Below are 27,631 nucleotides of genomic sequence, written 5' to 3'. Positions count from 1 at the left end.
TCCCTGGTAGTGATACTATGGGTCTGAGTGGGATGTCTGGTTTGTGTACTTTGGGTCGTCCTTAGAATCTGGGGTGTTGTTGCTTTCCGGTTTCATTCTTCGTAGGTCCGCTTTGGTTATCTGTCCATTTTTTTGTAGATTCCTTAGAGTGTTATTTATTCTATTGCTGAGTTGTGGTGTGGGGTCCGAATCCTTCGTTTGGTAGGTGTTGGTGTCTGCTAGTAGGTGTTGTGCTTTTTTGATGTAGTCTGATTTATCTAGGATGACAGTCATTCTGCCTTTATCTGCTGGTAGTATGATTATGTTCTTATCATTTCTTAGTGCTTTCAGTGCTTCCCTCTCCTTGGTGTTGAGGTTATGTGTTTTGTCTTTTTCTTATCATCATAGGTACGACCGTTTATGAAACTGACACCCGGAAGCGGCAAGGTCAGACCACTATAAATGCCGGAAGAAACATCAAAGAAGCGCTTCGCAGGAGGATCCACAGCACTGATGATGTCTCCTAGCCAGGGGACGAAACGTTTGCAACAAAAACTTCCAGCTCGGCGAACAGAACCACTACAACAAGCACCCGAGCTACAAATCTTCGCACAAACTTTGCTCATAATTACCATTCAAAATTGGAGTCACATTCTCCTCTCATGTTTCCTTTCTAACACTCAATGCTCTGCTGTGTCTCCCTGTAGAAGGGACCATAATTCAGGGACAGGCAGACAATTGGGAGTGGCCAAAAAACTGTTAGCTAGCGACAATGTAAGCCCTCTAGGTATTGTGATGGAGTCCTTGCTGACAAGATGGCTGCTATGAAAATTTGAGTCTAATGTTGCTCAGTCATTCTGAGAAAGCTGATCCTTTGTATTGCCTCCTCAAGCTGGATCTGTGTTCCTATGCTGCAAAGACTGACAACAAGTAAGATCAGTTGAATATGAGTAAAGTCCAAAGTAGGTGCAATGACTTCTTCGAAAGTGGCAAGTTACTGGAGATGTCGTGAAATTTTGTTCCGAGCATAAATTTCTGTATGTCAACATTTACTAGTCTCTCACCTTTTAAAAGATGCTCTGCTTTTCTGTTCATTCTAACAAAGTGGATGTTTTCATTTTTCCTGTATTATACTACAATCAGCCACCTTCCTTCCAACTTGTTTAGCTTGTCTATGTCCCTTTGCAGATAGTGCTGTCCTCAAAGCTTACTTTCCCTAGTTCTTTCACATCAGCAAATCTGGATACACTGCATCGCCTAAATTAGAGTGTGTAAACAGTTCAACCCCAAACACTGACCATTACAACATTTAGTCACAACTTGTCAACATGAAAATGACTCAATTACCCCAAATTATTTCTAATCTTAATCCTCACAAATATTAATATATCAGGCACAATCCCACAAGCTCCATATCTTCCCCAACAAGTGTTCTACCTTTAAAAATGGCTTAAGGAAAAAAAATCAATTTCCTTTTAGCTACCCTGCTCATTACACTCTAAAAAAAAAACTGTTAATTAATTTTTCACCAGCAAGACTTCCTTTCACAAAACCTGCACTGACTCTACTTGTTTATATAAAAGTTTGTAAATATCACATCATGACATCCATATAACAAACCCTACTACTCATTTCACACTAACTGGTCGATATTTCCACATTTCACGCTCCCTTCTCCCTTAATATAAGGACTTCATGTGCTATTTTCCATTTTAGAATCCAGGATATTTTCAAAGAGTGAAAGCAATGCACCCACTACTTCTTGGATATTTTCAACAAAATATAAATAGGAAAGCTTCAATCCAGCAGACAACCTTGCATTACAAACCTTCACAAACTTTGCAATATGCAATAGAAACTACGGCTAATACAGCACAACTGAACTGCTTGGTCACCCATGGAGTATTTATCCAAGTAGTATAACCAAAACCAAAGAAAAAAAATTCTACATAAAACATGTGAATGTCATAAATGAATACTTATAAATTTTTGCACTGAATCACTGAAGCAGATTAGCAGGCTCAGTAACTTAATTCTTTTCAAAATTACCAGGAAAACCAGTGAATTTAGTACAGTATGGTGTTTCATCTTACCCCATATGAAGCAGCATTATGTAAAGGAATCAGTCCACCTTTGTCTTGAGCATTCACATCAGCACCATGTTGTAGCAGATATTCTGCAACTTCAAGATTGTTGTACCCAGCTATTAGACACACAAAAGTGGATGACAATTGAAAACTTAGATTCACTCTAAAGTAACAACATATGGAGAATAAAACACAGCATTTCAAATTCCATGAGTTAACTAGACAAGATGTAATCTACAGCTTTCCCATCATTTCTGCAGTTTTGGGCAAAACAGTGCATTTTTCAGGTTTATCACAGTAGTTTAAAACTTGACAAATACAGAACTATGTAACCAAGTTTAGATGGCTAATTTAAATTTTTGAAATTTATACCTCACCTACATCACATTTACATCACTTATTTAGATATAGGCAAGGAAACCAATAAGTTTAGTCACTTATTTGTTAATTGTGTTTTAAAAATTTGATTCTACTTAAAAGCCAAACTATGAAATGTCACTTCAATATTATTTGCACTAAGAACAGTTAGCACAAGAAGCTAAAAAAAATCATACTTGCTCCTAATTAACTTCAGTCAGAAGGATAAAATCATGACATGACATTCATTCTAGATATATATGAGTTAGTATAATGGAAAATTGTTTTGAAAAAAATATTTATAATAGGCAAATATAAATGCAATAGTTAATTTTCTTGCTCTTGTATTTAATGTCATCTCAATGAAATATTCAAACATCTCATTGAAATGAGATGCTATATTTGCTATAATAGCATAGCTCATAATTAATCATTTCAATTAATGTAAAATTGCAGGCAAGACTCCACTTGCCCATATAAAGAAAACTGCTTCTCCAACACAAATACTTCACCCCATTAAGCAGCACCCACTATTGCAGGAATGAATCTGCGTGGTTCAGTTGGCAAGATGAACAACATCTAGCTAAAACCTGAATTAATTGGAAAATAGTTACAGTGACGTCAATAGAAAAAAAAGAACAAAAAAAAATGAAAAATTTGATGAAAATGATGAGTAACCTATAGGTTTAACAAATACAACCAGAAACAGTTGAAAACTAGCATCGAAGAATAGTTGCCCCACAAAAAGAGGCTATTTAGCTCATCACATTCAAGAGCAACTTGGCTAGTTCCATTACTTTGCACTTTCAACACAGGCGTCTATTGTCTCTTCAGACATTTACTCAAATTCCCTTCTGAAATTTGACTGAATCTGCTAAACATGCTTACTGGGAGTGCACATTCGTTCCTGACATTCACTGCACAGAACGTTTCCTCATGTTGCTGTTGATTCTTTGATCAATAACATTAAATCATATTCTTGCTCTTAAGCTTTTTGCAAATGGGAACAATTTCTCAATATATTTATTTATAGACCCTTCATAATTTTGAACACCTACGTATATTCTCAACTCGACCTTCTCCTCTACCTAAATTTCTCCAAACTATCAACATAATTGGAATTGCTTCACCTTAAAATCAACCTTACACTCTCTAAAGTTGCCACATCCATTTAGAAAGTTCTTTACCTAGAATTTCTTTTAAAAAAAAAAATCACTCTTGGGATGTGAGCATTGTTAGCTTGGCCAGCATTTACTATCCATTCATAGTCAACCCTCAGAAGGTGGTGGTGAACGTCTTAAACTGTTGCAGTACATATGCTGTAGAGAATCTGGTTCGAGTTAGAGAAAATGCAGAGGTCTGTATTAAAAATGCAAAGTAGTGATACTAGCTGAATTGCTCGTAAACATGAGCAAAATGGCCTTTGTGCTGCAACTATTCTTTCATTAGGGACAGAGGTACAGGATTTTGACCCAGACACTGAAGAAATGGCAATATATCTCCAAGACAGAACAACAAATGGCTTGGAGGGAACTTGCAGGTGGTGAAATTCTCATGTATCTGCAGCTCTTTTCCCTCTTGATGGTAGTGATCATGTATTTGGAAGGTGTTGTCTAGGAACCTTAGTGAATTTCTGCAGTGCATCTTGTAGATAGCAAAACCACAAGCTGACTACCTCCTCTATTAAAGCTCAGTAACAGCTGTGTGTACTGTCAGCTGGACCAATCTTCCATTTAGGGCCAAATCAGTATAACCATAGAAAGGTTCATCAGAACTTCTTCCTGTATGCACAACATCAATATTTAAAAAGCACATGATCAAAGTATGCCTTTTAATTTCTCTTTCTATTTGCCCTGTAATCTTCAATGATTTTGCACATTTAATGCCAGGTCTCACTTTGTTCCTGGAATTATAATTCATGGCTTAAATTGCCAATATCATTTTTGCACTTTGATTTTTTTTAAAAAAAAGTTTCTTTCTTCACACATATATTAGACAAATTGGTGCTTATCAAATGTATTGATTAGTACAAAATGGTTCAACTCTAACCAGATTAGTTTCTTGGTCCCTCCTGGACATCCACGTCTCCAGCAATGCAAGATTGGCTTCAATAAATAGTCTTTCTTTGATTACCTATTTTTCCTGAACAACTGACATCTGGAACTATTTAGTACCCAGTCCTGCCCATTTTTTAACCAAGTCTCCATTATTGCTACATCATATTCCAGTGTTGCTCTTTATAGCATTAACTTACTAATCTTATTTGTATTTCTGCTTATATTCATGTACTGTAAACCTAATTTAGACCTTATTGTATTTCTTTTTGGTCTAACACCACCTAATAAGTTACTTTTTCTTACTTTTGGTATCTCTCTCTCTCTCCCAAGTCTTTGTTCACTTGCCTCTCCTTTCCAAGGCTATACACCATGGTTCCCATTCCTCTTAATTTAATTTAAACCATTCCCAAAGCATAAGAAAACTGTCTATCATGTTCACTGGCCCCACTCCTGCTGAGTGAAACCTGAAAAGTACCCCATCCCCAGAATTCATCCAATGTTGCAGAAACCAAATGCCCTCTCACCCATATATTCATCTGCTCAATTTTCTGAATTTTACAGCCACTTATGCATGGCACCAGCACTAATCTGGAAATTGTTCCTTTGCAGTCTTGCTTGCAAATTTCTTTCCTAAACCTCTAAAATTTTCTTGTAGTAGCTCATCCCTCCGCAGGTCAGTAGAAAGACTGCATAATATTAAATTAAATTTTGTATTTTACGTGAAGGACAATCATGGATTTTAGCTTCATTTGTAAAGTTGTTCTTTTGAGCTCGTTAGCAAGACATCTGGAAGTTTGTTTGCAAGTATGCAGTTTTATTATCAAGTTTTATGATCCTTAGAACAAAGGACTGGGGATTAGTCCAATACACTGAAAAAAATAGGATAAACTGTGGTGTGACAGCATTTCAGGGACTCAAATATCTAGAAAGGAGTCAGTGGTGGTCTGCACCAAAGGATAGAGGCAAGATTGTTACACTCATTGATAAGAAATCATGCAAAATGGCTGAAAATGAAGTTTAAGAAACTCAAAATAATAGCGAGTTTAGTCAGCAGTTTGTTGTAGGTGTTTCGTGGAGAGAGACCATCTGAAGAAAAAGCATTTGATGAATGCTCCAAAATTTGCCGGACAGAAACGGATTACAATTGTGCTCACCTGAGCAAGAAGCCTTGGTGAGAAGATAAATCTTCACCAGGATTTAATGTTTGTAAGGATATTAATAGGATAAAATGCATATAGCGAGTCGGAATTCTTTTCTGTTGCTTATCATGAATTTGTCTCAATCTTTCTGTCTCGTGTAATATTAGTTCATGTTCTTATTTAATAAATGTTTTAGTCTTTGTGATGAAAGTACACAGGCAGACTCTTGACTGTGTGTACAAGAACTGATTTCCACAACTTAAAAAACAAAGTTGGAAAGCCAGGTTTCACATTGTAATCTGACTTGTCAAATATTCGCATCAGACATGATAACACTTTACATTGCTGATATTATCAAACTGAGTTAATGATTGTGAAGGTACTACTTTGATATGAAATTGCTAATTTTGCCCCAGGCTTCAATTGGCTGCATTTCTCCATATTACACATAAAGCAAAGTTCAGAATTGATATAAAAAGACCTGCTAAATGCAAAGGTGTTGAATGTCTGCCCTGGGTGTCTCTACAATTAACATTGTCTGCTGTACACAATTTTTTCACCCTGGTCATGCAACCCTTCTTTGCAGCATCAAGTAAAGCAGCATCTCCACTCAGGAGGTCTTGAATGTCAGTGTCTCCATCCTTTATCAGATCAAGGGCAGTATTTCCATCTCGATTCTTCTTGGTTGGATCAGCACCATGCTAGCAATTTAAACAAAATTTGACACTGAATATTTGGGAAAACACTGCTCAAAAGACAGATGAATTCACTAAAGTCATCCATAGAACTGGTTCTATATTTTCTCAATTTGGCCCCCATTTAAGTCTTATTTGCATAAGCACAAACTGCATCTGCAAAAACAGCAGTGACATCAAAACTACAATCAACAAACATACCGCCAAAAGTCATTTCATAGAACAGAACCTGCATCATGGAAAAAAAAATGATAAGCAGTCAGAACTTTTTAGCTTGTGTTCATCAGTATAGAAGCAAGAATGCTTATTGTTCAAAGCACCCTTTTCTCATTCAGCACAGATTGTTGCTCCCTTTGAAATTTGGCTGCTTACATCTGTCCTGAGTCCAAGATGAAAAACTTCAACAGCATGATCCATTTTTCAGCATAAAGTGAGAGGGCAAAGATTTAAAAGGGACCTAAGGTGCAATTTTTTTCATGCAGAGATTGGTGTATATGGAATGAGCTGCCAGAGGAAGTGGTGGAGGCTGGTACAATTACAACATTTAAAAGGCATCTAGATGGGTACATGTATAGGAAGAATTTAAGAGGAATATGGGCCAAGTGCTGACAAATGGGACTAGATTAGGTTAGGATATTTAGTTGGCATGGATGAGTTGGAGCAAAGGATCTGTTTCTGTGCTGTACACCTCTATGAATCTATAGCACAAATACAATGAAGAAACAGATGGTGCAATCAACCTAAAGGATGACAAACTCTTTGTCCCAAATAAAATCAAAAAGGAAACTGTGCCAACTAAATTAGAAAGTTACTAACATTTAATCAAACGTACAAGCAATAGGCACTGAAGTCCTCCAGCATAGCAGCGGAAATTGTGTGTGCCCTCTTCAAAGACATCCAAATATCTCCCTGAGCGAGATCTGGAGTAAACTCTAGAATCAGAAGAGGAATATGGCTGCCTGCATAACGCACTTGCTTTATTATAGGAAAAAATGGTTGCTTGATGGTGTGTTTCCTTTGAAGTGGGGAAATAATAGGATGCGTGGGAAGTTCTCCCTCTAGTGTTCTGGTGTCAATTCATGTAGCCATTCTCTCCCACTTGTCATTATGGCAATGATCACTTACTGGAGTATGCTCCCTCAGTAATATACTCTATTGTCAGCCTCAAATCGCTCATGCCCTGGAGCAGGATTCAAACCCACAACCTTCTCATTCACAGGGGAGATTTCTGTCAGTTCAGTTGCAGATAACAGACAATCCTGCAAGTGATAATTAAGGAGAATGTTCTGTATTGATACATATAACTCACTCCACCAACACTAGGTTATTTGGTCATTCATTGTGCAAGCTGCAAGGTCCAATTCACATTCATTCTGCATTTACCTTTAAGTGAAGGCAACTGAAAACAATTAATTGATAGTGGAGCACTAGATGTCATCTGAAACAGTTATTTCTTTGATATTTTTCTTTGATTTTTGTTATTACAGCCTGTATGTCATTAGTCTTACACTTACCCATAAACTTACAGGCCTTTGCACTGGGACACCAGTTTAGCAAAAGTTGTAAACACAGTTATAAACTAACTCTTTACAGGGGACCAGGCATTGTATGAACAGGGCAAGCAATTGCACATCCCCTTAACTATAGATTCATTACTGAAATAGTGAGAGTGAGGAAATCCAAGTAAGAGTAGTTCATTTAATGCCAAATTATGAAGAACACAAAATAACAGCACATAGTATAAACATTTTAAATTTGCCAGCATTAGTTAAAACCTTAAGGAATGATATTGCTCATGTAAAGTTAATTTTCAACAAGAACTGGTGCATCTCAATAATTCAGACACATACCACCATTGAAAATTCAAACAACAGTTAAATAGACAAGTTTTTCCAATACATTTAGTAGGTGTGCAGTGGGTATCACAACTTCATACTTATGATTTGTAATAAATACTCCAATCCTTCATGGTAATAGGAATAATATTCCAATTTATGAGTGAGCAGAGGAACTTGGGACAGCAACATCTTAGTTTTCAGGCTTATAATGCATCCAAAGTCAGTAGAAGTCACTTTCAGGTCTGCACCTTTAAAGTGAATAGTGAGCACTGATAATTTCACCAATTTCTACTGCAAGATCTAGGCTCACTTACCAGTAATAAAAGCTTACAAATGTCATACTTTCCCTTTGCTGCAGCCTCATGCAAAGGAGTAAACCTCCACAAATCAGCTACGTTGACCACTGCACCATTTTTGACTAGGAGTTCTGCTACTTCATAATGTCCATAGGAACACGCATTGTGCAATGGAACCAATCCCCTAGGAGAAAGATTAAAAAGGGATGCCAAATAGTGAGGTCTCATTAAGTTTAAAAAAAATCATGCTACTCTTGGAACTATTACAACAATATCCTGATTGACTATAAACTTATGTAAATTGAAAAACTTCCTGTAAAAATTCTATAATCACTACTCAGCTACAGTACTGGCTTTTAGTCATTCCTAGAACCAGAAAGTGGATATCCTAAAGAATCTCCCTTCAATGTATAGCCTTATTTTCTACCAAAACTCTAACAAGAGAGTGGTGAATGCATGTGTGGGTATACATGGCATGTAGGTGTCAGGGCAGTCTGCAAACATCACTGCGTATGGGGTGAAGATGGGAAGTAGTAGTGGAGAAAGAGGTGAAGAAAAGAACTGCCACATAGCTGTTTCCTAATAAAATAATTGAAACTATTACATTCAGTATTTAATTTGTAACTAACAATGGTAAAACTCCTAAGCATTAAAATGGCAATCTCATCAAGTTTTAACCCAACACTAGGCAACAGTAACAGTTTAGAACTTTCAAAAAAGCGGAAAGAGTTAGGAAGTAAATAAACATTACCCTTTATCTTTGGCATGAACATCGGCACCATTTTGCAACAAATATTCCACAACGGATACTCTGTTGTAGCCAGCTGCAAAGTGGAGAGGAGTAGATTGGCGACCTTCGACATCTCTGCAATTTACATTCTGAAGAGTGCAGAGTTTCTGAAAGAATACCATTAGATAACATTTTTAAATACACTCTCCAGTTGTAGTTCTTTAAGGGCAGAACTAAAAGATTAAAAAACGGTACATCTCAACTTTTGGATATCAGTGCAGCTGATTTCAGAATGGGAATTTCAGAAATATGCAGGTGATACTACAATATAAATGAACAACTTACCTTCATAAATGTGTCACGGACATGACCATCATACCTATTAAATATTGACTAATTTTGATCCACTCAACTGTTTTCAATCATAGAAATATATCATAAGGAGCTAAAAAACACTTAAAACAGTAAATTGCCATTTTTTTTGACCTAACTTTCTACCTTTAGTTCTAATGTTGTACAGGAGATCTGAAAAAAGCTCTATGTTCTCTCACCCACCTCAATACTAAATGCATTATTTCACAAAATGACCAAAACTGCATGAACTACTATCATACTTCAAAGATTTAGTTTATTATTCATTTTACCTCAGGTCATTATATCAGAACTAATATGGCTACATTTCTGTTGAAACCCCCAATGCAGCTAGTAATTTTTTTTCATTACATTGAAGCATGGGAGCTTCCTCCAAGTGCATATATCCAGGACAAACTTAAATTTCTTCTTCAAGGTTCATGTAAAGATCTGTAGCTTGGGTGCTATAGTCATAATTGCAGGTATGTTCACAGAGTTGGGAAGTTGATTGGCAGACATTTTGTCCTCTGTTGACATCTTCAGTTCTTTGGAGCCTTATATGAACCACTGCTGTACTGTCTCTTCTGGAATTTATCTGGTTCCCTTCCTGCTGCTTCCTGTAGTTTGTTGTCGTGGCCGGTATATTAGGTCTAGATCCACGTGCTTGTTGATGGAGTCCTTGGATGAGCTTCTGGAAAAGCTCTGGCTGTCCAGCGTTTGGCTTATTCTGTGATCATTGTGTTGTTCCAGTCAAATCTGTGGTTCTTGTCATCTGTGTGTAGAGCTACCAGGGACTGCTGGTTACAGCACTTAGTGGCTAATTGGTGTTCGTGGATGCTGTTTGTTAGTTGTCTGTCCTATACAGTATTTCATGCAATCTTTGCATGGAATCTTATAAATTACATTTGTCTTGCATGTAATGGGTGTAGGGTTGTTTGTCCTGGTGAGTTGTTGTCAGAGCGCGGCTGTTGGCAGACAAACTGACAGACAACTAGCATTCACGAACACCAACTAGCCACTAAACATTATGACCAGTTGTCCCTAGTATCCATACACACAGATGACAAGGACCACAAATTCGACTGGACAACACAACAATCATAAGACAAGCCAAACAGAGGAGAGCCAGAGCATTTCCAGAAGCATGGCACTCAACCACACACTCCATCAATAAGCAAGTGGACCTAGACCCATTATACCGGCCACTACAACAAACTGCTGGAAGCAGCAGGAAGGGAACCAGATGAATTTCAGAAGAGACAGTACAGTAGTGGTTCACAGGACGCTCCAAAGCACTGAAGATGTCACCTAGACAGAGGACGAAACGTCTGCCAATCAACCTCCCAACTCGGTGAACATACCCGCAACTTAAATTTCTTCTTCCATCAACAGACTGAAGGACTACAGTTAAAAAGAAAAAGTTTATCTTTATTTAGTTCTTTGCTCCTTTATTAACTTCATAGTTAACCAGATTGAAGTACACTGTTCACTTATTGAGCAAGTTGTAATAATACGGATTTTCAAATGTAAAAGTTAAAGGTCCGTGAATCTTGACATTTTATTCTGAAAAACATTACCTTGACCATACTCAAGTCTCCAGCTTTGGCTGCTTCCAATAACTGCCGATCAGTGTCAAAGTTTCCAAACATGACACCTTCTACAGAGTGGATTTGCAAGAAGAAAGGAAAACAGATTTTAAATAAGGCAACAGAAGCTTAAGTTCAATACTAATGAAAAGATGCAATTAGAAAACGAATTTTCCTAAAATAAAATTGCAAGTTCAGTAAAAAAACAAAACACTGCCTTCAAGTTTTGCTTCACTCATGATAAAAACATAACTAAATGCAGTCATTATTTAACTAAGATTTAATTAATGTTTATTTCGTAATGTGCACTTGTAGAGGAATTATTGTATGTTGTACGAAGTATCCCTTGATACTTCATAGTCATGATGGATGGAATAAAAACACAAAATAGCAGAGAAGGAAGAGTTAAGATGTGTGCAAAGACTTCATAATTGAAGGTTCTAGCACAGCAGAAGATCGGGAAAAGAAAGCAAGCATTGTTCAATAGATCAAACTTGATGGCATACGTTAGTACAAAGGGGTTTGAGGGACCGTCGACTTCAAGACCATTGAGAAATCTCTAAAAGGCAGAAGGATTTTGCAGGCAATGCAGTGGGCAAATGTGAGCACAGATCCAAGAGAACAAGGTACAGTTTGGGAGGATGGCAATGTAAGCTTATGCAATATTAAGTCCAGAGGAGATACAGGCACGAAGAAGAGTTTCAGCAAATTTGCGGTGCAAGAGAAACGGACTGATAAGGAGAACAACACATAATAATCACTGCTTGATGGTGGGACCTGAAACTCAGTTCTGACTAAAGCCAATAAAATGTGATCTGGGTACTTTGGCATGGAAGGAAGGACTGAAATTTTGTATTTTTACCCTGGGATGTGGGAGCGTGAGAGAAAGCAGAGGGGTGGGGAAGTGGGGAGACAGAGCAAGCAAGAGAGTAAGAGCAATGGAGGAAGTAAGAAAGAAAATGCTGGAACAAAATAGAACTACCTATGCGAAAAACAAAGAATGATTAAGGAGACATAACTTGTCAAGGACTGAAAGAGAAGGTATGGTATGTTAAACTAAGGAAACACCATTGTTGCAGGTAGGACAGAAACAAAAGTATTTGACAGAAGAGCCACATCAGCACTAAAATATTAATGAAAAGAACAGCATCCATTTCATTAACCAGCTCTCTTTACCTTGTAAAATCTGCTGCACACTTTCATTTCCCATCTGTAATGCAGTTAAACCCTGCATGGAGAGTATTGATGAGTCAGATCCAGAATTCAGCAACAAACGACATGTGTGATGGTGGCCATACTGTGCAGCCTTATGTAAAGGTGTCTGACCAAGTCTGTCCAAGGCATTCACCTATTAATCATAACACATTATATGTGATTCAAGAACTACTATACATTGCTTTGGCAACACACAAAGAAGAATAGTAACAGTACTATAAATATTTAACAGCACATTTCAGTGATGGACGAATGCACTACATGTACTCAATATATAGTCTTGTTTAGAATAAAATTGCGTACCTTTGTATCATTTTTTATAAGCACTTCAATAATATCATTGTGGGCTTTTTCTGATGCCACATGGAGGGGTGTCAAAAAGCTAGAGGAAAATAATCAGAGAGGGGGAGAGAGAGAGAGACACGTTGAGGAAAATCTAAATAAATACAAACAACGCGAAAACATGTTTAAAAGGGAAAATAAAAAAACTTTCCAAATCATCTTACTCTTTTGTCTTTTCATCGACATTAGCTCCTTTTCTTAATAATAACTCAGCCACCTGTTTTCGTTTTGGGTATGGAGAAGCAGCAGCACAATGCTATAAAGATAAACAAGTTTAAACAAGTTCTATTCACAGGCTTTACAGAAACGTACATAAGTCAATTAAAATATTCAAGAATGACAAAGTCGTAAATTGCAAATACATTCCAAGCACAAATATTAATACTGTAAACAGCTAAAAAATTCAATCTACACAATTTACACATATAAGAAATGAATTGCCGATTGCAAACTGGATAGCAGAAATTTAGGAATACTCAACCAATCCATTGGAGTTAAAATGGTCAGCCATCTGGGAAGTGTTTTATTTAACATTATCAAAAAAATTCTAATATCATAAAGGCTACATTTGGTGGGAAAGTTTTGATGTCATAAAGTTGTATCAAAAATGCTATCTGCTTTATTCTACACAAAGCATATTTAAAAATAACTAGATGGTAATGACTAAACTGAAATATACACATAGTTGTGTAAATAAAAATTTGGTAAACGTTATAAAGCTGCCTGAAAATTGGTTGCCAATTTATTTAATAACTTGTGCATTAGCTTGGCAGTGTATTCAGGGGATTTAATGATCATCTTTGAGCACACACTCACATTTGGTAGCCTATAATATAAATGTTGCTGAAAAGGGAGACGGGTTGCAAAAGATTTCCATCGTCATCAGGATAGGCGCAAGAATGCCAAATTTCAAATGAACACAGTAATTTGTATTACAGAAGACAAGGGTATTGATTGGTGGACCAGCCTACCCTGAATGGCCAAGGCATTTCCATTGAGAAAACCATGGGCAACAATAGGCTGCCCAAACTTTATTTCATAATAAACCGGCAAGGCTTGCACATAATTCTGGAGAGAATAGGTCCCTATGTATAAAAGCCACAAATTTTAAGCTTATATATTAATTCACATTCACAGTAAACCACTAAAGCAAAACTGTGGCTCATTTTAAAAACAAAACAGCAGAAAAGACGCAGAAAGTAAAGCATCACAGTAAGAACAGGTACAATTCTTACCAATGCAGTCTCACGAGTCCTCGGATGCTTGAAATTCACATTCTCTAAACACAGATGTTTTTTCACACAGATCACATCTGCTTCTTTTGCAGCTTGTAATAATGAATGTCCTTTGAACTCATCTAGAATGGCAATTTAAACGAAGCACTAAAAACTAACTTTGTAGAAAATTTAAACATAAGATGAGCACTTGCTTCAATTTTCCATGTTTCATATCAACTATTAAGGGTTATTTTTATTAAGCTTATAATGTTTCAATAAAATTCACCTATCAGAATCCATTACATGTGTAAACTTACAAAACTCTGCAAATCATCTGGTTTGCCATTTTGAGCAATAACATGCAGTAGGCATTACATGAATAGATTTTCAAAGATTTCTAAAGACATTACAAGCATGAAAAGCTTTAAGTTTCAAAATATTAATTTTTCCTTGGCATTGCTATCTTGTATTCCTATAAGTTTTTTTCATTGTATAAGTAACTACCTTTTTGTTTACAAGGGGAGGGGGAACATGGCAGCTGAATTCCTTACAAATCAATGTAGAATGTTTAGTTGTTGTGGTTCTGTTCGCCGAGCTGGGAGTTTTTCTTGCAAACGTTTTGTCCCCTTTCTAGGTGACATCTTCAGTGCTTGGGAGCCTCCTGTGAAGCGCTTCTGTGCTGATTCCTCCGGCATTTATACTAGTTTGAATCTGCCGCTTCCGGTTGTCAGTAGCTGTCCGCTGCAGTGGCCGGTATATAGGGTCTAGGTCGATGTGTCTGTTGATCGAATTCGTGGATGAGTGCCATGCTTCTAGGAATTCCCTGGCTGTTCTCTGTTTGACCTGTCCTATAATAGCGGTGTTGTCGCAATCGAATTCGCGTTGTTTGTCATCTGAGTGTATGGCTACTAGGGATAGCTGATCGTGTCGTTTCGTGGCCAGTTGGTGTTCATGGATGCGGGTTGTTAGCTGTCTTCCTGTTTGTCCTATGTAGTGTTTTGTGCAGTCCTTGCATGGGATTTTGTAAACTACGGTGGTTTTGCTGCTGCTGGGTATCGGGTCCTTTGTCCTGGTGAGTTGTTGTCTGAGAGTGGCTGTTGGCTTGTGTGCTGTTATGAGTCCTAGTGGTCGCAGCAGTCTGGCTGTCAGTTCAGAAATGCTCCTGATGTATGGGAGTATGGCCAGTCCTTTGGGTTGTGGCATGTCCTCATTTCGTTGTCTTTCCCTGAGGCATCTGTTGATGAAATTGCACGGGTATCCATTTTTGTTGAATACCTTGTATAGGTGTTCTTCTTCGTCTTTTTGTAGTTCTGGTGTGCTGCAGTGTGTTGTGGCCCTTTTGAATAATGTCCTGATGCAACTTCGTTTGTGTGTTGGGGTGGTTGCTTTCATAGTTCAGGACTTGGTCTGTGTGTGTGGCTTTTCTGTATACCTTCGTGGTGAATTCTCCCTTCGGTGTTCTTTGTACCATCACATCCAGGATGGGAGCTGGTTGTCCTTTTCTTCTTCTCTGGTGAATCGGATTCCTGTCAGTGTGGCGTTGATGATCCGGTGTGTGTTCTCTATTTCTGTGTTTTTAATGATTACAAAGGTGTCGTCCACGTATCTGACCCATAGTTTGGGTTGTAGTTGCGTTAAAACTGTTTTTTCTAACCTTTGCATTACTGCTTCTGCTATCAGTCCGGAGATCGGTGAGCCCATGGGTGTTCCGTTAATTTGTTCATATATCTGGTTGTCGAATGTGAAGTGTGTTGTGAGGCACAGGTCTAGTAGTTTAAGTATGCCGTTTTTGTTACTAGGTTCAGCGTCCTGTTGTCTGTTATGTATGTCCAGCAGGTTGGATATTGTTTCTCTGGCTAGGGTTTTGTCAATAGAAGTGAACAGTGCCGTTACATCGAATGAGACCATGGTTTCTTCCTTGTCTATGTGTATATTTCTAACGATGTCCAAAAATTCTTGTGTTGACTGTATAGAGTGTCTGGATCCGTTAACCAGGTGTTTCAGTTTCTGTTGTAGCTCTTTAGCCAGTTTGTGTGTTGGTGTTCCTGGTAGTGATACTATGGGTCCGAGTGGGATGTCTGGTTTGTGTACTTTAGGTAGTCCATAGAATCTGGGGGTGTTGTTGCTTTCCGGTTTCATTCTTTGTAGGTCAGACCTGGTTATCTGTCTTTTCTTTGTAGGTTTCTCAGTGTTGTTTATCCTATTGGTGAGCTGTGGAGTGGGGTCAAACTCCCTCTTTTGGTAGGTGTTGGTGTCTGCAAGTAGTTGTTCTGCTTTGTAGATATAATCTGACTTCTCCAGTATAACAGTCATTCTGCCTTTGTCTGCTGGTAGTATGATTATGGTCTTATTGTTTCTTAGTGATTTCAGTGCTTCTTTCTCCTTAGTGTTGAGGTTGTGTGTTTGTCTTTTCCTTGTTATCATAGGTACGATACTTTGTCTCACTGTTTGTTGTGTCTCTTCTGTTAATCCATTGTTCCTGAGTGTGCATTCTAGTGCTGCTAGGAAGTCTGCTGTCTTGGCGTCACTGTGGTTGTAGTTAAGTCCCTTGGCCAGTATTGTTCTTTCCGTGTCTGTGGGAAAGGTTTTTAACCCAGGTTTGTGTTGTGGTGCCCTTTTCATTGTGTTAGTTTGGCCATTTTTTCTTTTAGTGCCGTTTTTTTGCGGTGTGTGGTCCTATTCTGTACTATGGTGATAGCCTGTTCTATGGTCCGGGTCCATTCCTGATTGGTAGTTTTTAAAATTAACGATTTTTGGCACGCAATTTCTTGTCTGTATTTGTGAAGTCTGTTGTGAGCGCCTGTAATCATTACCTGGATCATCCTGAGTCCATTCTGTCTGGCTGTGTCCCTGGCTTGTGGATTGTTGACTGGTGGTCTGTATCTGACACATTGTGGAAGGATTCGATTCTTCCGGCATTCATGCAGGAATCGGAGTTGTTCATATGTGGCGCTTAGGCGGTTAGCACAGGATTCCCATTTCCTGGCTTGTCTTAGCGTCTCTCGCCCATAGGTGTTCAAAGTTTGTGAGAAGATTTGTAGCTCGGGTGCTCGTTGTTGTGGTTCTGTTCGCTGAGCTGGGAGTTTTTCTTGCAAACGTTTCGTCCCCTTTCTAGGTGACATCTTCAGTGCTTGGGAGCCTCCTGTGAAGCGCTTCTGTGCTGATTCCTCCGGCATTTATACTGGTTTGAATCTGCCACGTCTGGTTGTCAGTAGCTGTCCGCTGCAGTGGCCGGTATATAGGGTCTAGGTCGATGTGTCTGTTGATTGAATCTGTGGATGAGTGCCATGCTTCTAGGAATTCCCTGGCTGTTCTCTGTTTGACCTGTCCTATAATAGTGGTGTTGTCCCAATTGAATTCATGTTGTTTGATATCTGAATGTATGGCTACTAGGGATAGCTGGTCGTGTCGTTTCGTGGCCAGTTGGTGTTTATGGATGCAGGTTGTTAGCTGTCTTCCTGTTTTCCTCAACAGATTTCATCAACAGATGCCTCAGGGAAAGACAACGAAATGAGGACATGCCACAACCCAAGGGGCTGGCCATACTCCCATACATCAGGAGCATTTCTGAACTGACAGCCAGACTGCTGCGACCACTAGGACTCATAACAGCACACAAACCAACAGCCACTCTCAGACAACAACTCACCAGGACAAAGGACCCGATACCCAGCAGCAGCAAAACCAACGTAGTTTACAAAATCCCATGCAAGGACTGCACAAAACACTACATAGGACAAACAGGAAGACAGCTAACAACCCGCATCCATGAACACCAACTGGCCACGAAACGACACGATCAGCTATCCCTAGTAGCCATACACTCAGATGACAAACAACACAAATTCGATTGGGACAACACCACTATTATAGGACAGGCCAAACAGAGAACAGCCAGGGAATTCCTAGAAGCATCCACGAATTCGATCAACAGACACATCGACCTAGACCCTATATACCGGCCACTGCAGCGGACAGCTACTGACAACCGGAAGCGGCAGATTCAAACCAGTATAAATGCCGGAGGAATCAGCACAGAAGTGCTTCACAGGAGGCTCCCAAGCACTGAAGATGTCACCTAGAAAGGGGACAAAACGTTTGCAAGAAAAACTCCCAGCTCGGCGAACAGAACCACAACAACGAACACCCGAGCTACAAATCTTCTCACAAACTTAGAATGTTTAGTTCATGGTTGGATAAGTTCAAGACCTACTACGTTTGAGCATTATGGAGCATTGTTCTGAATTATACTATAATGAACGCAGTTGCACTAGTATGATTAAAATGATCCAGCTTTGTACATGTTAAGTAAATGCATTCGCTATGATTTCACCAGTCTGCAGGCGTATTTAAGGTAATGACTGTGTAGAAATGCATCAGTTATTTTGAAAAAAATACTTATTAACTTATACCTGTTTTCTTATACCAATTTAAATATTGAGACACATAGGAAATTCATGTTTTCCTCATAAGCTGTGCATCTACGTTTAATGGAGAGTTGATAATTTAGGGAATTGATGAATTAACTTGCCCAAGAGCCCAAATACCTCGGTCTTAACAGCAACCTCTACTCACCCACACTGCAGGCCCTAGCTTTTGGCCCTCTTGACCTCTGCTCCTCCTGTAAACACCAAGTTCCCCCAACAGCTCAATGCTTCTCCAATCAGACTGTTTTTATCCCATGCTTGCAAGGTAGGGGATCCTACCTGCAACTGGAGGAACTGTTTCTCACCATTTACTTGCATCCTATTTACAGGAGTGCATTTTCTCAGGTGGTTTGAGGGCTTTGAGATTAATCTGCCTCCTGCCCCGTGTATTTTTTTTGAGTGATGGAGCAAAACCAACTCATTAGTTTCTAATCTAGACAAGAGGTAAGAGAGATTCTGTATAATATATTGGCGTGAAGGGAGGATTGGTGAATAGACAGGAAGTGAGCAGAAACAAATGGTACATTTTTAGGCTGGCAGACTATAGCTGAGGGTGTGCCAAAACGATCAGCGCTGGAAGCCCAGTTACCCAAGATCTATATTAATGACTAAGACAAAGAGACAGATTTGTCACATAAGTTGCTGAAGAAACATAGCTAGGTGGAAATGTAAGTTGATGGACAGCAAGGTTACAAGGAGATACAGGCAAGTTCGATGGGGAAAAAATGATGGCTGATGGTGAGAAAACAGGGAAGAATGAAGTTATTTACTTTGGCCTTAAGAATAGAAAGGTAATCTTTGAAAACAGAAGTGAAAATGTTGATTTTGAAAGTGTTGAGAATATGCATGCAAGGAACACAATTACCACGCAGTCTCAGCAAGCAATGACGAAGGCAAAATCATGTTGGCATTTATTGCAAGGGGATTAGATTACAGGTATAAAGGCACAATACATTCCCTTTAATTTCTTCAGCCATTGTGTAGACGTCTAAGGTCAGATCTGGAGAAACCAGAAATCAATGCATCAACACGCCCATCAGTATGCACGGACCTTCAAAGCAGCTGCGCAGCCATGCAGCTTAGAAGGCACACTGACATCATAATTGCATAGTGTTATTGAGCGCGCACCTGGAATACTTGGCACTGTTTTAGTCTTCAGACCCAATGAGGGGCACACTTACACACTAAAAGGAAGTACAACAAAAGGTTAACAAAGGTCACTAAATTGACTCCTGAGATGAAGGATTATTCAATAAATTGGGCCCATGACTTCTGGAGTTTAGAAGAATGAGAGAGTACCTAACATATTGACAGGGTAGACACAGATCATTTTCCCTGTATGTGGAATCTAGAACAGGGCAGCACAACTCCAGAGAAAGGATATTTAAGACTAAGACGAGAGTAAATTTTAACCATCAGTACTGTGAATCTTGGGGATCTGGTTTTAACCCAAAGAGCTATGAATGTTGAATACATTCAAAGTGAAAATGGGCAGACTTTCAGTATCATTGGAAATTGAGGATTATGAACAGCAAGTGGGCAAATAGAGTTTAGATCAACGATCATATGAATGACAGTGCAGGATCTAGGGAAAATATGGCCTACTCTTTTTCCCATTATTCTTTCCAAGATGAAATGGGCAACAGTGAATAAACAGTATCTGCCGTTCAATTGATCCACTGAAACATCTGTATAACACAAAAGCTGCATATTATAAACACGGAGTTACACACAGTGAATCCTTGGTGTCCACAAGTTCACAATCCGTGAATTCACCTATCTGTACCAAAAGTAGCAGCATAATTCAGCTACAAAACTCACGTATGTGCAATTTTTAACAGGTTCTTCAGTCACGAATTTAATCATTCAGGAGTTTCTCAAACAGAATTTTTGCGAATATGGAGGAATGAATACGTAGTTATTTCAGTAATGGTTGTATTGATCTAAATATTAGAATTCTTTGCATTGCACAAGACCATGACGGCTAAATAAAAATCAGCAAGAAACACAATTTACAAATATACAAACAACTAGGAGGCACGTACAAGTCAACTAAAATAAGAACGCTACTTTCTTGCTGACACCTTAGAGCCCAATGTTCAACTAGCAAACCATAAAAGGTGCATCACCAGCACCACAACTGCTAGCATTTTTAACAATCAGCTCGTTGTTACATAATTCTACACATACAATATTGTATTTTCATTGTGACATGGCAATGCTGGTGTCAGTATTACCCTAGCCAACAAGCACCAAAATTAAATTCATAAAGTTAACAAACTGTTGAAAAAATCAGACTTAACATGGTAGTGTAGTTATACTATGGTCTGCAAACTAAAGGGGATACGCGACTTGCTACTTGTGAAGGAGTCAGGTTACTAACATTGCTAATTCCAGAATCACATTTGAAATCAACAGATGTGGAAACACTTCACAAGCATGCAAAAGTATCAGCATACACACATTCAAAAGCATTAGGCTACATAAAATGTCACTAAACAAGAAAAATAGGAGTAGGACCTTTGAATATGCTCCAGCATTCAAAATGATTGTGGCTTATCATTTAGCCACAGGAGCTATATCTAACTCCTTTTTGAAAACATTCGATATTTTGGCCTCAAATGCTTTATGACAGTGAGTTCAAATTCAGATTGCTAAGAAGTGCATTTGTTAACTCACGTTTGTGGGAAAATGCGCATAAAAGACCAAATCTAAATCTATTATTTGATAAACTGTTTGGGTGGGGGGGGGGGGAAAGGGGGGAAATCGCAAGTTAAATAGATACCTAACCCAAGATCTTCACATCTTGGGACAAATCTGGACCAGTCACTTAGAAAAAGGACTACACAATTAGGCAACATTGAAGCACAATCAATCAAAGAGAAGATGACTCTCTAGAGTACATGAGTCAAAATATATTCTGAACTACCATTAAACAATTAACACAGAAAATTGAATGGATAGTTCTACCTTATGTGCATAAATGGCTCAGGGGTTCCCCAAAACGCAACAGTAATAAGCATTTAAAAGCATGCAATTGGCTGCAAATACCTTGGAACAACCCAGTACTTGAGGGGTACTAGATAAGCTGAAGTCCTTTTGCTTATTGATAAACAAAACACTTTTTTTTAAAACCAAAAAAAAACTCTTTGAGATGCCCATTACCATAGAATCTAAATAGAAAAAATAAGCTAGGTTCATTTATGCATTTTCTTTTCTAGGTCAGCAGTGTTCAGCATCCTTTACTCAAGAAGTTATAAATTTTTGAGAAAATATACCCATTATAATCATTATGCACCAATACTCAACAGTCACAGAACATTTAATGCTTAAATTAAAGTAACAATAAAACAGAGAAAGGTTTGCGAAAAACTTACATGCTAACCGTTCTTTTAGTTGTGGTGTAGGGGCCAAATCAATAGCATTTTTTGAATGGCAGTTCAGTAATGTCGGATCAGCACTATAGCTCAGTAATAGGGAACATACTTGTACCCGGTTCTTGGAGGCTGCCTCATGCAAAGGAGTAAACTGCCAGAGGTCCATAGCATTCACATGTGCACCATGCTGTGAATAGAAATCAGTTTTCAAAAAATCAAATATAAAAATAATTTTAAATTTCTTCAAAGTGCACTGTTCAAGTATTCAGAAACACACATTAACAATTCAGAAACACGTTAAGAAATTTGCACCATTTAGAAGTGGGGACAAGTGATAACAACAATATTTCTTATTTCACTCAATTTCTAAAGTTAAATAGGAAGTCAACTACATAGCATCAAGAAAAAAAGGGATGGTAAGATAGAGCAAAAAACTTTATTTCAGTTTCAGTATACGAATACAAATACATTGGGTATCTTTACAGCACCATATAGATCTAAGCTAGGTTTTACACTCTCAGGCACAAGATATTAACCCTGGGAAATGCTCTATTTTAACCACAATGCCAAGTACATATCTATCATACAGTTAGGTACAAGGTCGAGCCCCGTCCTCTGTCCCAACTCTATCAGTGGAACATTTTCAATTTTCCACAAGCCACCTTTTGTCATTTTGATCTGAGACTGTCAATTTAGTGTTGAGTTAGTGAATTTTTGTACTATGGGCCTATGACCATCAACTGGATTTAAATGTTCAAGTTCCTGTACAAGACAGAGATTTTGATCCCATTAGCCTAGGTTGAATCTGATTGTTGGTTCAAGATAGAATGCTAGTGAGTTCCAGAGCATTATTTCTTCTTTAATATATTTAGCTCTATACAAATTATCCACACGGGGTATAGCTAACCAATAACGCACAAATTCAGAACAAGGTTTAAATACTAACCTCAACTAAGAGCTCCGTAACTTCATAATGACCATAGGAACAGGCATTGTGAAGAGGTACTAAGTCTCTAAAATACAAAACAAATTTATATAAAATATTCAGAATAATTCCAATAAATTACTAACAAAGACTTTGGATATTTCTCTTGATCCCCTACCTTGATCCCCTCTTTGCATTTTACACCAGGTAATCATGGTGCATGAAGTGCAAATTAAACATCTTTAATGCATTTAACTCTGTCAGCAATTTCTGGAACTCCTTCAAAGCTAAAGATAGCACTTTACTTTTGACATTTTTCCATTATCTATAATGAGTAATCGGATATGGATTGTTGCAGTGTACTCTGGATTTTTTATTTCACAGCTGACAAATGAAAATTACACTTTCCACCATGTTCCCTACACAGATTTCCACCATTTCTAAATAGCTGTTGGAGTTTCCCAGCAGTCAAAAGCTGAGAAGAAAATGCAGGCTGTGCAAATAGACCAGAACAAATCCTTCAGAGAAGGGGAGGGGAAATCATTTCAAGGATTTCAAATTTGCATTCTACAGATAAATTGTTCAAAATTCTTTACTTTTACTGCTGTTATTATTGCTAATGTATTTATATTAGTTTATGAGCAAATATTGGGTAGGCAGGAAAAGCAATACAGTTTTGCAGCAATAGGTCAATTGCACATAATGGCTTGTGTTTTTCTGAATAAGAGTTTGAATTATTGATGTCATTCTAGTTCCAATAGTGATTTTTGACTTTCATTTTCTTTAACAGGCTATTTAAAAAACACATACGCTCACCATTCAGCAATGTATTCCACTTGTTAGTGTAATTTCTGCACTTTGGATGTTTTCCACTTTATAGACTTTCAGATATAGGATCTGCAGAATCTCTTGTAATGTTACTCATGGTAAGACTCAGGATATGCTGTTTTAAGATTACCAAAGTTTACAACATAATCTATTATTTTGTTCCTAAACATGTGGTTGTATTCACCTTTAAATGCTACAAGAACAAATTAGTAATGATAAGTACACAATGAAAATACTCAAAAAGGATGGAAACATGTGGCTAAGCATCTTCTATTTCTGTGCTTTGCAAAGTTTTGTTACACTAAAAAGCATAAAGAGGTTTCCTCCCACATTCCAAACATTTGCAGGTCAGGTAAATTGGCTATGCTAAATTGTCCATAGTTGTTAGGTGCATTAGTCAGAGGGGAGGGGGGTGAGTTATTCTTCGGGGGTCAGTGTGGACTTGTTGGGCTGAAGGGCCTGTTTCCACACTGTAGGGAATCTAATCTAATCGACATTCATTTGCATTAAACAATATACAACATGTAAAGTATCTCAGACAAAAAATGCACACAAAAAAAACAGGTTTTGACAACCAAACAATTGTTTCTTCTGTGACATTGTTGTCAATGAATTTGATGTTCTACAGCAGGCACCAGCAATTTTTTTTTTAAGAAACCTTAACAGCCTTAAATAAATTTACCTCACCTCCCCAAATGTGATTATTGATGAAAATAAAAAACAGACTAGCTGTCAGAATTTTCACCTTGATTTGTGGGTACCAACTTGTCTGTCAGAATGAGTGTAAGATGAAAAGCTTCAAAAACACATTTCTCCAGAAGTATTCAGATTCGAGATTGTTAAGTGATGATAAAATACAAGAGTTTGAAGTTACAGAACCAAAAAAAAGAGTTAAACGTTGATTTGCTATTCTGAATAAGCCAGTACAAATTCACTTATAGAAATGACATTTTTTTAACAATAGATTTTATAACAATTAACTTCCATTTTCTATTTACATTTAATTAAATTTTGTCTTTATTGACAATTTTAAGGTCTGTTTAAAACTATTTCAATTTAAAACGTTCAGGACAATTTTCTCGCCCATGAACTCTCATGATCTAAAATAACAAAGTAACATTTAGTAATTTGAACGTACAACCATAAAATCTGATCCTTGTCCTCAAGGACTTATATAAAATCAGTATGCAGACTATCAACTTAAATAGGTTTAATTCAAGCATGATGCTACTTATTATTTAAAGATCAATGTACTTTGAAATTGTAAATGTATCAAAACGATTAACCATTGATTCCCAAGGGAAAACTGGCCCAGATATTCAAGTTTCTCGATCTTCACAGATCATCAGTGACATTAACTGACTACCTTCCACAGTCCTCACCTGGACAGTTAGCCAGAAATGTCCAACAGAAACAAAAAATTGGTCTTATGCCTGAGTAACAGAACAGACCCATTAATCACACCAGCCATTCATTTACCCTCCTAAACAATGCCACAAACTCCCCATGCTGACCTCCAAACTAACTTCTCTGACCATACCAATCATTCCCCACAATCTCTCAGAGCCTCCAAAGGTCTTGCTGGACCTTTAAATTTACCAAACAGAAGCCATTATTCTAAGTATGACATGTGCCCTACCTCCCCCTGCCACTTCATTGCAACTGAACCCCTTAATGGGCATGGTGCTCTGCATCTCTCTGAGAAAGCTGGGTTCAGAAGACGCAGTGAGAAATGCATTTCTTTGGCCCCCCAATGCCTCATTTTTACCATGGATATCCAGTTCCTTTACACGCCCATCCGCTGTGGCAAAGGCCTCCAAGTCCTCAGTTTCTTCCTCTCCCACCAACTCAACCAGTACACAATATAGCAGATTTGCGACAGGTATGTGAAGTCTAATAGTCAAGGAGCAGATTTACTGCAAGGTTTAGACTAATGTTGACTGAACTATCACATTCAAACCTCTGCACCACAGGACAGGCATTAAAGCAAATACTCACCCTTTATCCTTTGCATGAACATCAGCACCATGCTGAAGCAGCAGCTGTACAATCTTAACACGATTATATCCTGCTGCTAGATGAAGTGGTGTAGACTGTACAGATATAAGGAAAATACTTCATTAGGAAAATTATAGTCTATTTAAAAAAAGAGATTTGAAAAGTTAAATGCTTCAGCTGTCTCTACACAATTGAAGTCTGATCCACTATCACACAGATTAAAATCCATATAAAACACTGAAGTCCACAATGCTGCTTGATTTTAGTGTTACAGTTCTCATTGTTGCTAATCAAGCCCAACCCAATCAATGCTTCATATTGCCCCTATTCTCATCATGATGGGACTCAAAAGCATTACAAATTCATAAGGTATATGTACAAGTTTGTTAAGTTTCAATTTAAAAACTAAACTAAACTATTTTGGGTTTCCGTGTAATCCCACGAAGAGCCTTAGGCAATTAAGTTTCTAACAACATTGTTAATTTTTCTGGTGACTGAAGAGTCACCCTGTATTTAGCAATTCATATGGTCATTTTTATATCATACTGCAGAAGTTCTTTCAAATAATTATTCCAGACCTTAACACCAGATCTTTGAAGCAAGAACAAATTCTATTCTGCTTTCAATAGAGTAGTTACTCCATTCCTGGACAGAATACAAGTGAAAGCGTGTCTGATATTAGATCATTTTAAACTATTGTTATTCCTTATTGTACAAATATTATGATCATTGCCTATTTTGCCATTATGATTAATATCCCTCAGAATTTCTCTTACTGTTAAGATATTTTGTTTCACATACAATTTCCTGCTTTAACTAAGATGCAGTACATCTTACTTTCCACTATTTCCATTTCTTGTACCATACAAAAGGTTTCAAAACTTTTTATACATTTTACTTTTCAAAAATTATTGCTATCCAATTCTATGGTGGTGTCCATTCTGGTCAATTTTCCACAAGGTAACGATTCCACAACCAAATTGCCCAAGTCCATTCAATAACTTGATATTTGTAACTATTTGGCTAACAGTATCATTGCAATTCTTACCTTTCTACCATCACTTGCATGGCAGTTTACATTCAATGGTGTAAGAAGGGACATCAACTTTTCTTCATTTCCATTCCTAGAAATAAATCTTTTAAAATTATACATCCCTACATGCCACTTAAAGAAATGGATTTTTATAAAATCAAAATTACTTTGCATTAATGTTTTAAAATTTCAATTTTCAGAACTGTAGTTATTTTAATCAAACGACTGACAATATTTATATATCAATAAATTAAATATTAACAAATAACTGTTGAATTACAGCATTCTCTACAAGTGTTTAGTACAAAGTCTTTCATCATATTTACATAATAGAAACGCAATAAAAATGTTGCGGCTCACCATTAATGAACTGTAGTAATCTGATGACACCATGTGGAGAAGTATAACACAGCACCACTTTTACAATAAAATGTTCTCAGAATTTAGTGTAAATTTAGGTTGACAAAAGGTAATTGCTTTATTGCTTTAAATCAATTAAAGCAAGCCCATAACATTTGAAGTTTAAAGCTTAAATTCTAGAATACACAATTTAGGATAGTTAAGACATGGTGATTAAGTTCAAATAAACTATGGAGATTAATAAAATTGTATTTTACAGATTGTCAGTTAGTATTGTTACCCATCTTGATAGGAAAACAGCAATATTAAGCTAGTTTTCATAAAGTGTGCCCATACCTTGCAGTTTCCAGCAGTTCGTCTTTTTTGTATTCACCTGTAAAATGTAATTTAACTAGTTAAGAGTTTTAAAAATTAAAACTATAGCAAATAAACCTGATTTATCACAATTCAAATTTCACTTCCTTGGGTTCCAAATCAGAAAGAGATGCTACTGAATTTACTTGAAAGTACTATTTCTAGATATCCACACAGATCCATTTGATCAGTACTATTCCAAATAATTGTGTACATCAACTTTCCCTTTTGTTTCTTTTACAATTTTTAAAATTTCTTTCCTACTTCTGTACCATTCATTTCATGCAAGATGAACTACTTTATGCATTTTCCTGCTTTCAGTCTATACCAAAGTCAGTCATCAAGAGGCCAACAAGAAATATATACAACAACAGTTTAGCAGCAAATTTAGTTACTGGAAATTCCACATCTCGTCTTATTGCTTCCATTTCCATTAACAT

General features: G+C 37.5%; 1 protein-coding gene across 3 annotated transcripts in view; it reads right to left on the bottom strand.

The window, feature by feature from the left end:
* The window catches only part of LOC132826441 (poly [ADP-ribose] polymerase tankyrase-2), a 61,764-nt gene that overhangs the window by 17,881 nt on the left and 16,252 nt on the right, over positions 1–27,631 (bottom strand). For 2 of the 3 annotated variants that reach the window (XM_060842369.1, XM_060842371.1), the window contains 14 exons: positions 27,174–27,210; positions 26,493–26,580; positions 25,445–25,539; positions 22,640–22,706; positions 21,694–21,880; positions 13,908–14,029; positions 12,837–12,928; positions 12,634–12,712; positions 12,292–12,463; positions 11,107–11,186; positions 9,200–9,345; positions 8,467–8,632; positions 6,101–6,320; positions 2,073–2,182 (listed from right to left, as the gene is read on the bottom strand). In XM_060842369.1, the coding sequence (XP_060698352.1) occupies positions 2,073–2,182; positions 6,101–6,320; positions 8,467–8,632; positions 9,200–9,345; positions 11,107–11,186; positions 12,292–12,463; positions 12,634–12,712; positions 12,837–12,928; positions 13,908–14,029; positions 21,694–21,880; positions 22,640–22,706; positions 25,445–25,539; positions 26,493–26,580; positions 27,174–27,210 (1,661 nt within the window). The remainder of the gene's footprint in view (positions 1–2,072; positions 2,183–6,100; positions 6,321–8,466; positions 8,633–9,199; positions 9,346–11,106; positions 11,187–12,291; positions 12,464–12,633; positions 12,713–12,836; positions 12,929–13,907; positions 14,030–21,693; positions 21,881–22,639; positions 22,707–25,444; positions 25,540–26,492; positions 26,581–27,173; positions 27,211–27,631) is intronic. The other variant, XM_060842370.1, reaches the window with a different exon arrangement.

This window comes from Hemiscyllium ocellatum, chromosome 22 (genome assembly GCF_020745735.1).
Source record: "Hemiscyllium ocellatum isolate sHemOce1 chromosome 22, sHemOce1.pat.X.cur, whole genome shotgun sequence".
Classification (NCBI taxonomy): Eukaryota; Metazoa; Chordata; class Chondrichthyes; order Orectolobiformes; family Hemiscylliidae; genus Hemiscyllium; species Hemiscyllium ocellatum.
The sequence above is the reverse complement of the archived record's forward strand: the minus strand, read 5'-3'. Positions and strand labels throughout refer to the sequence as shown.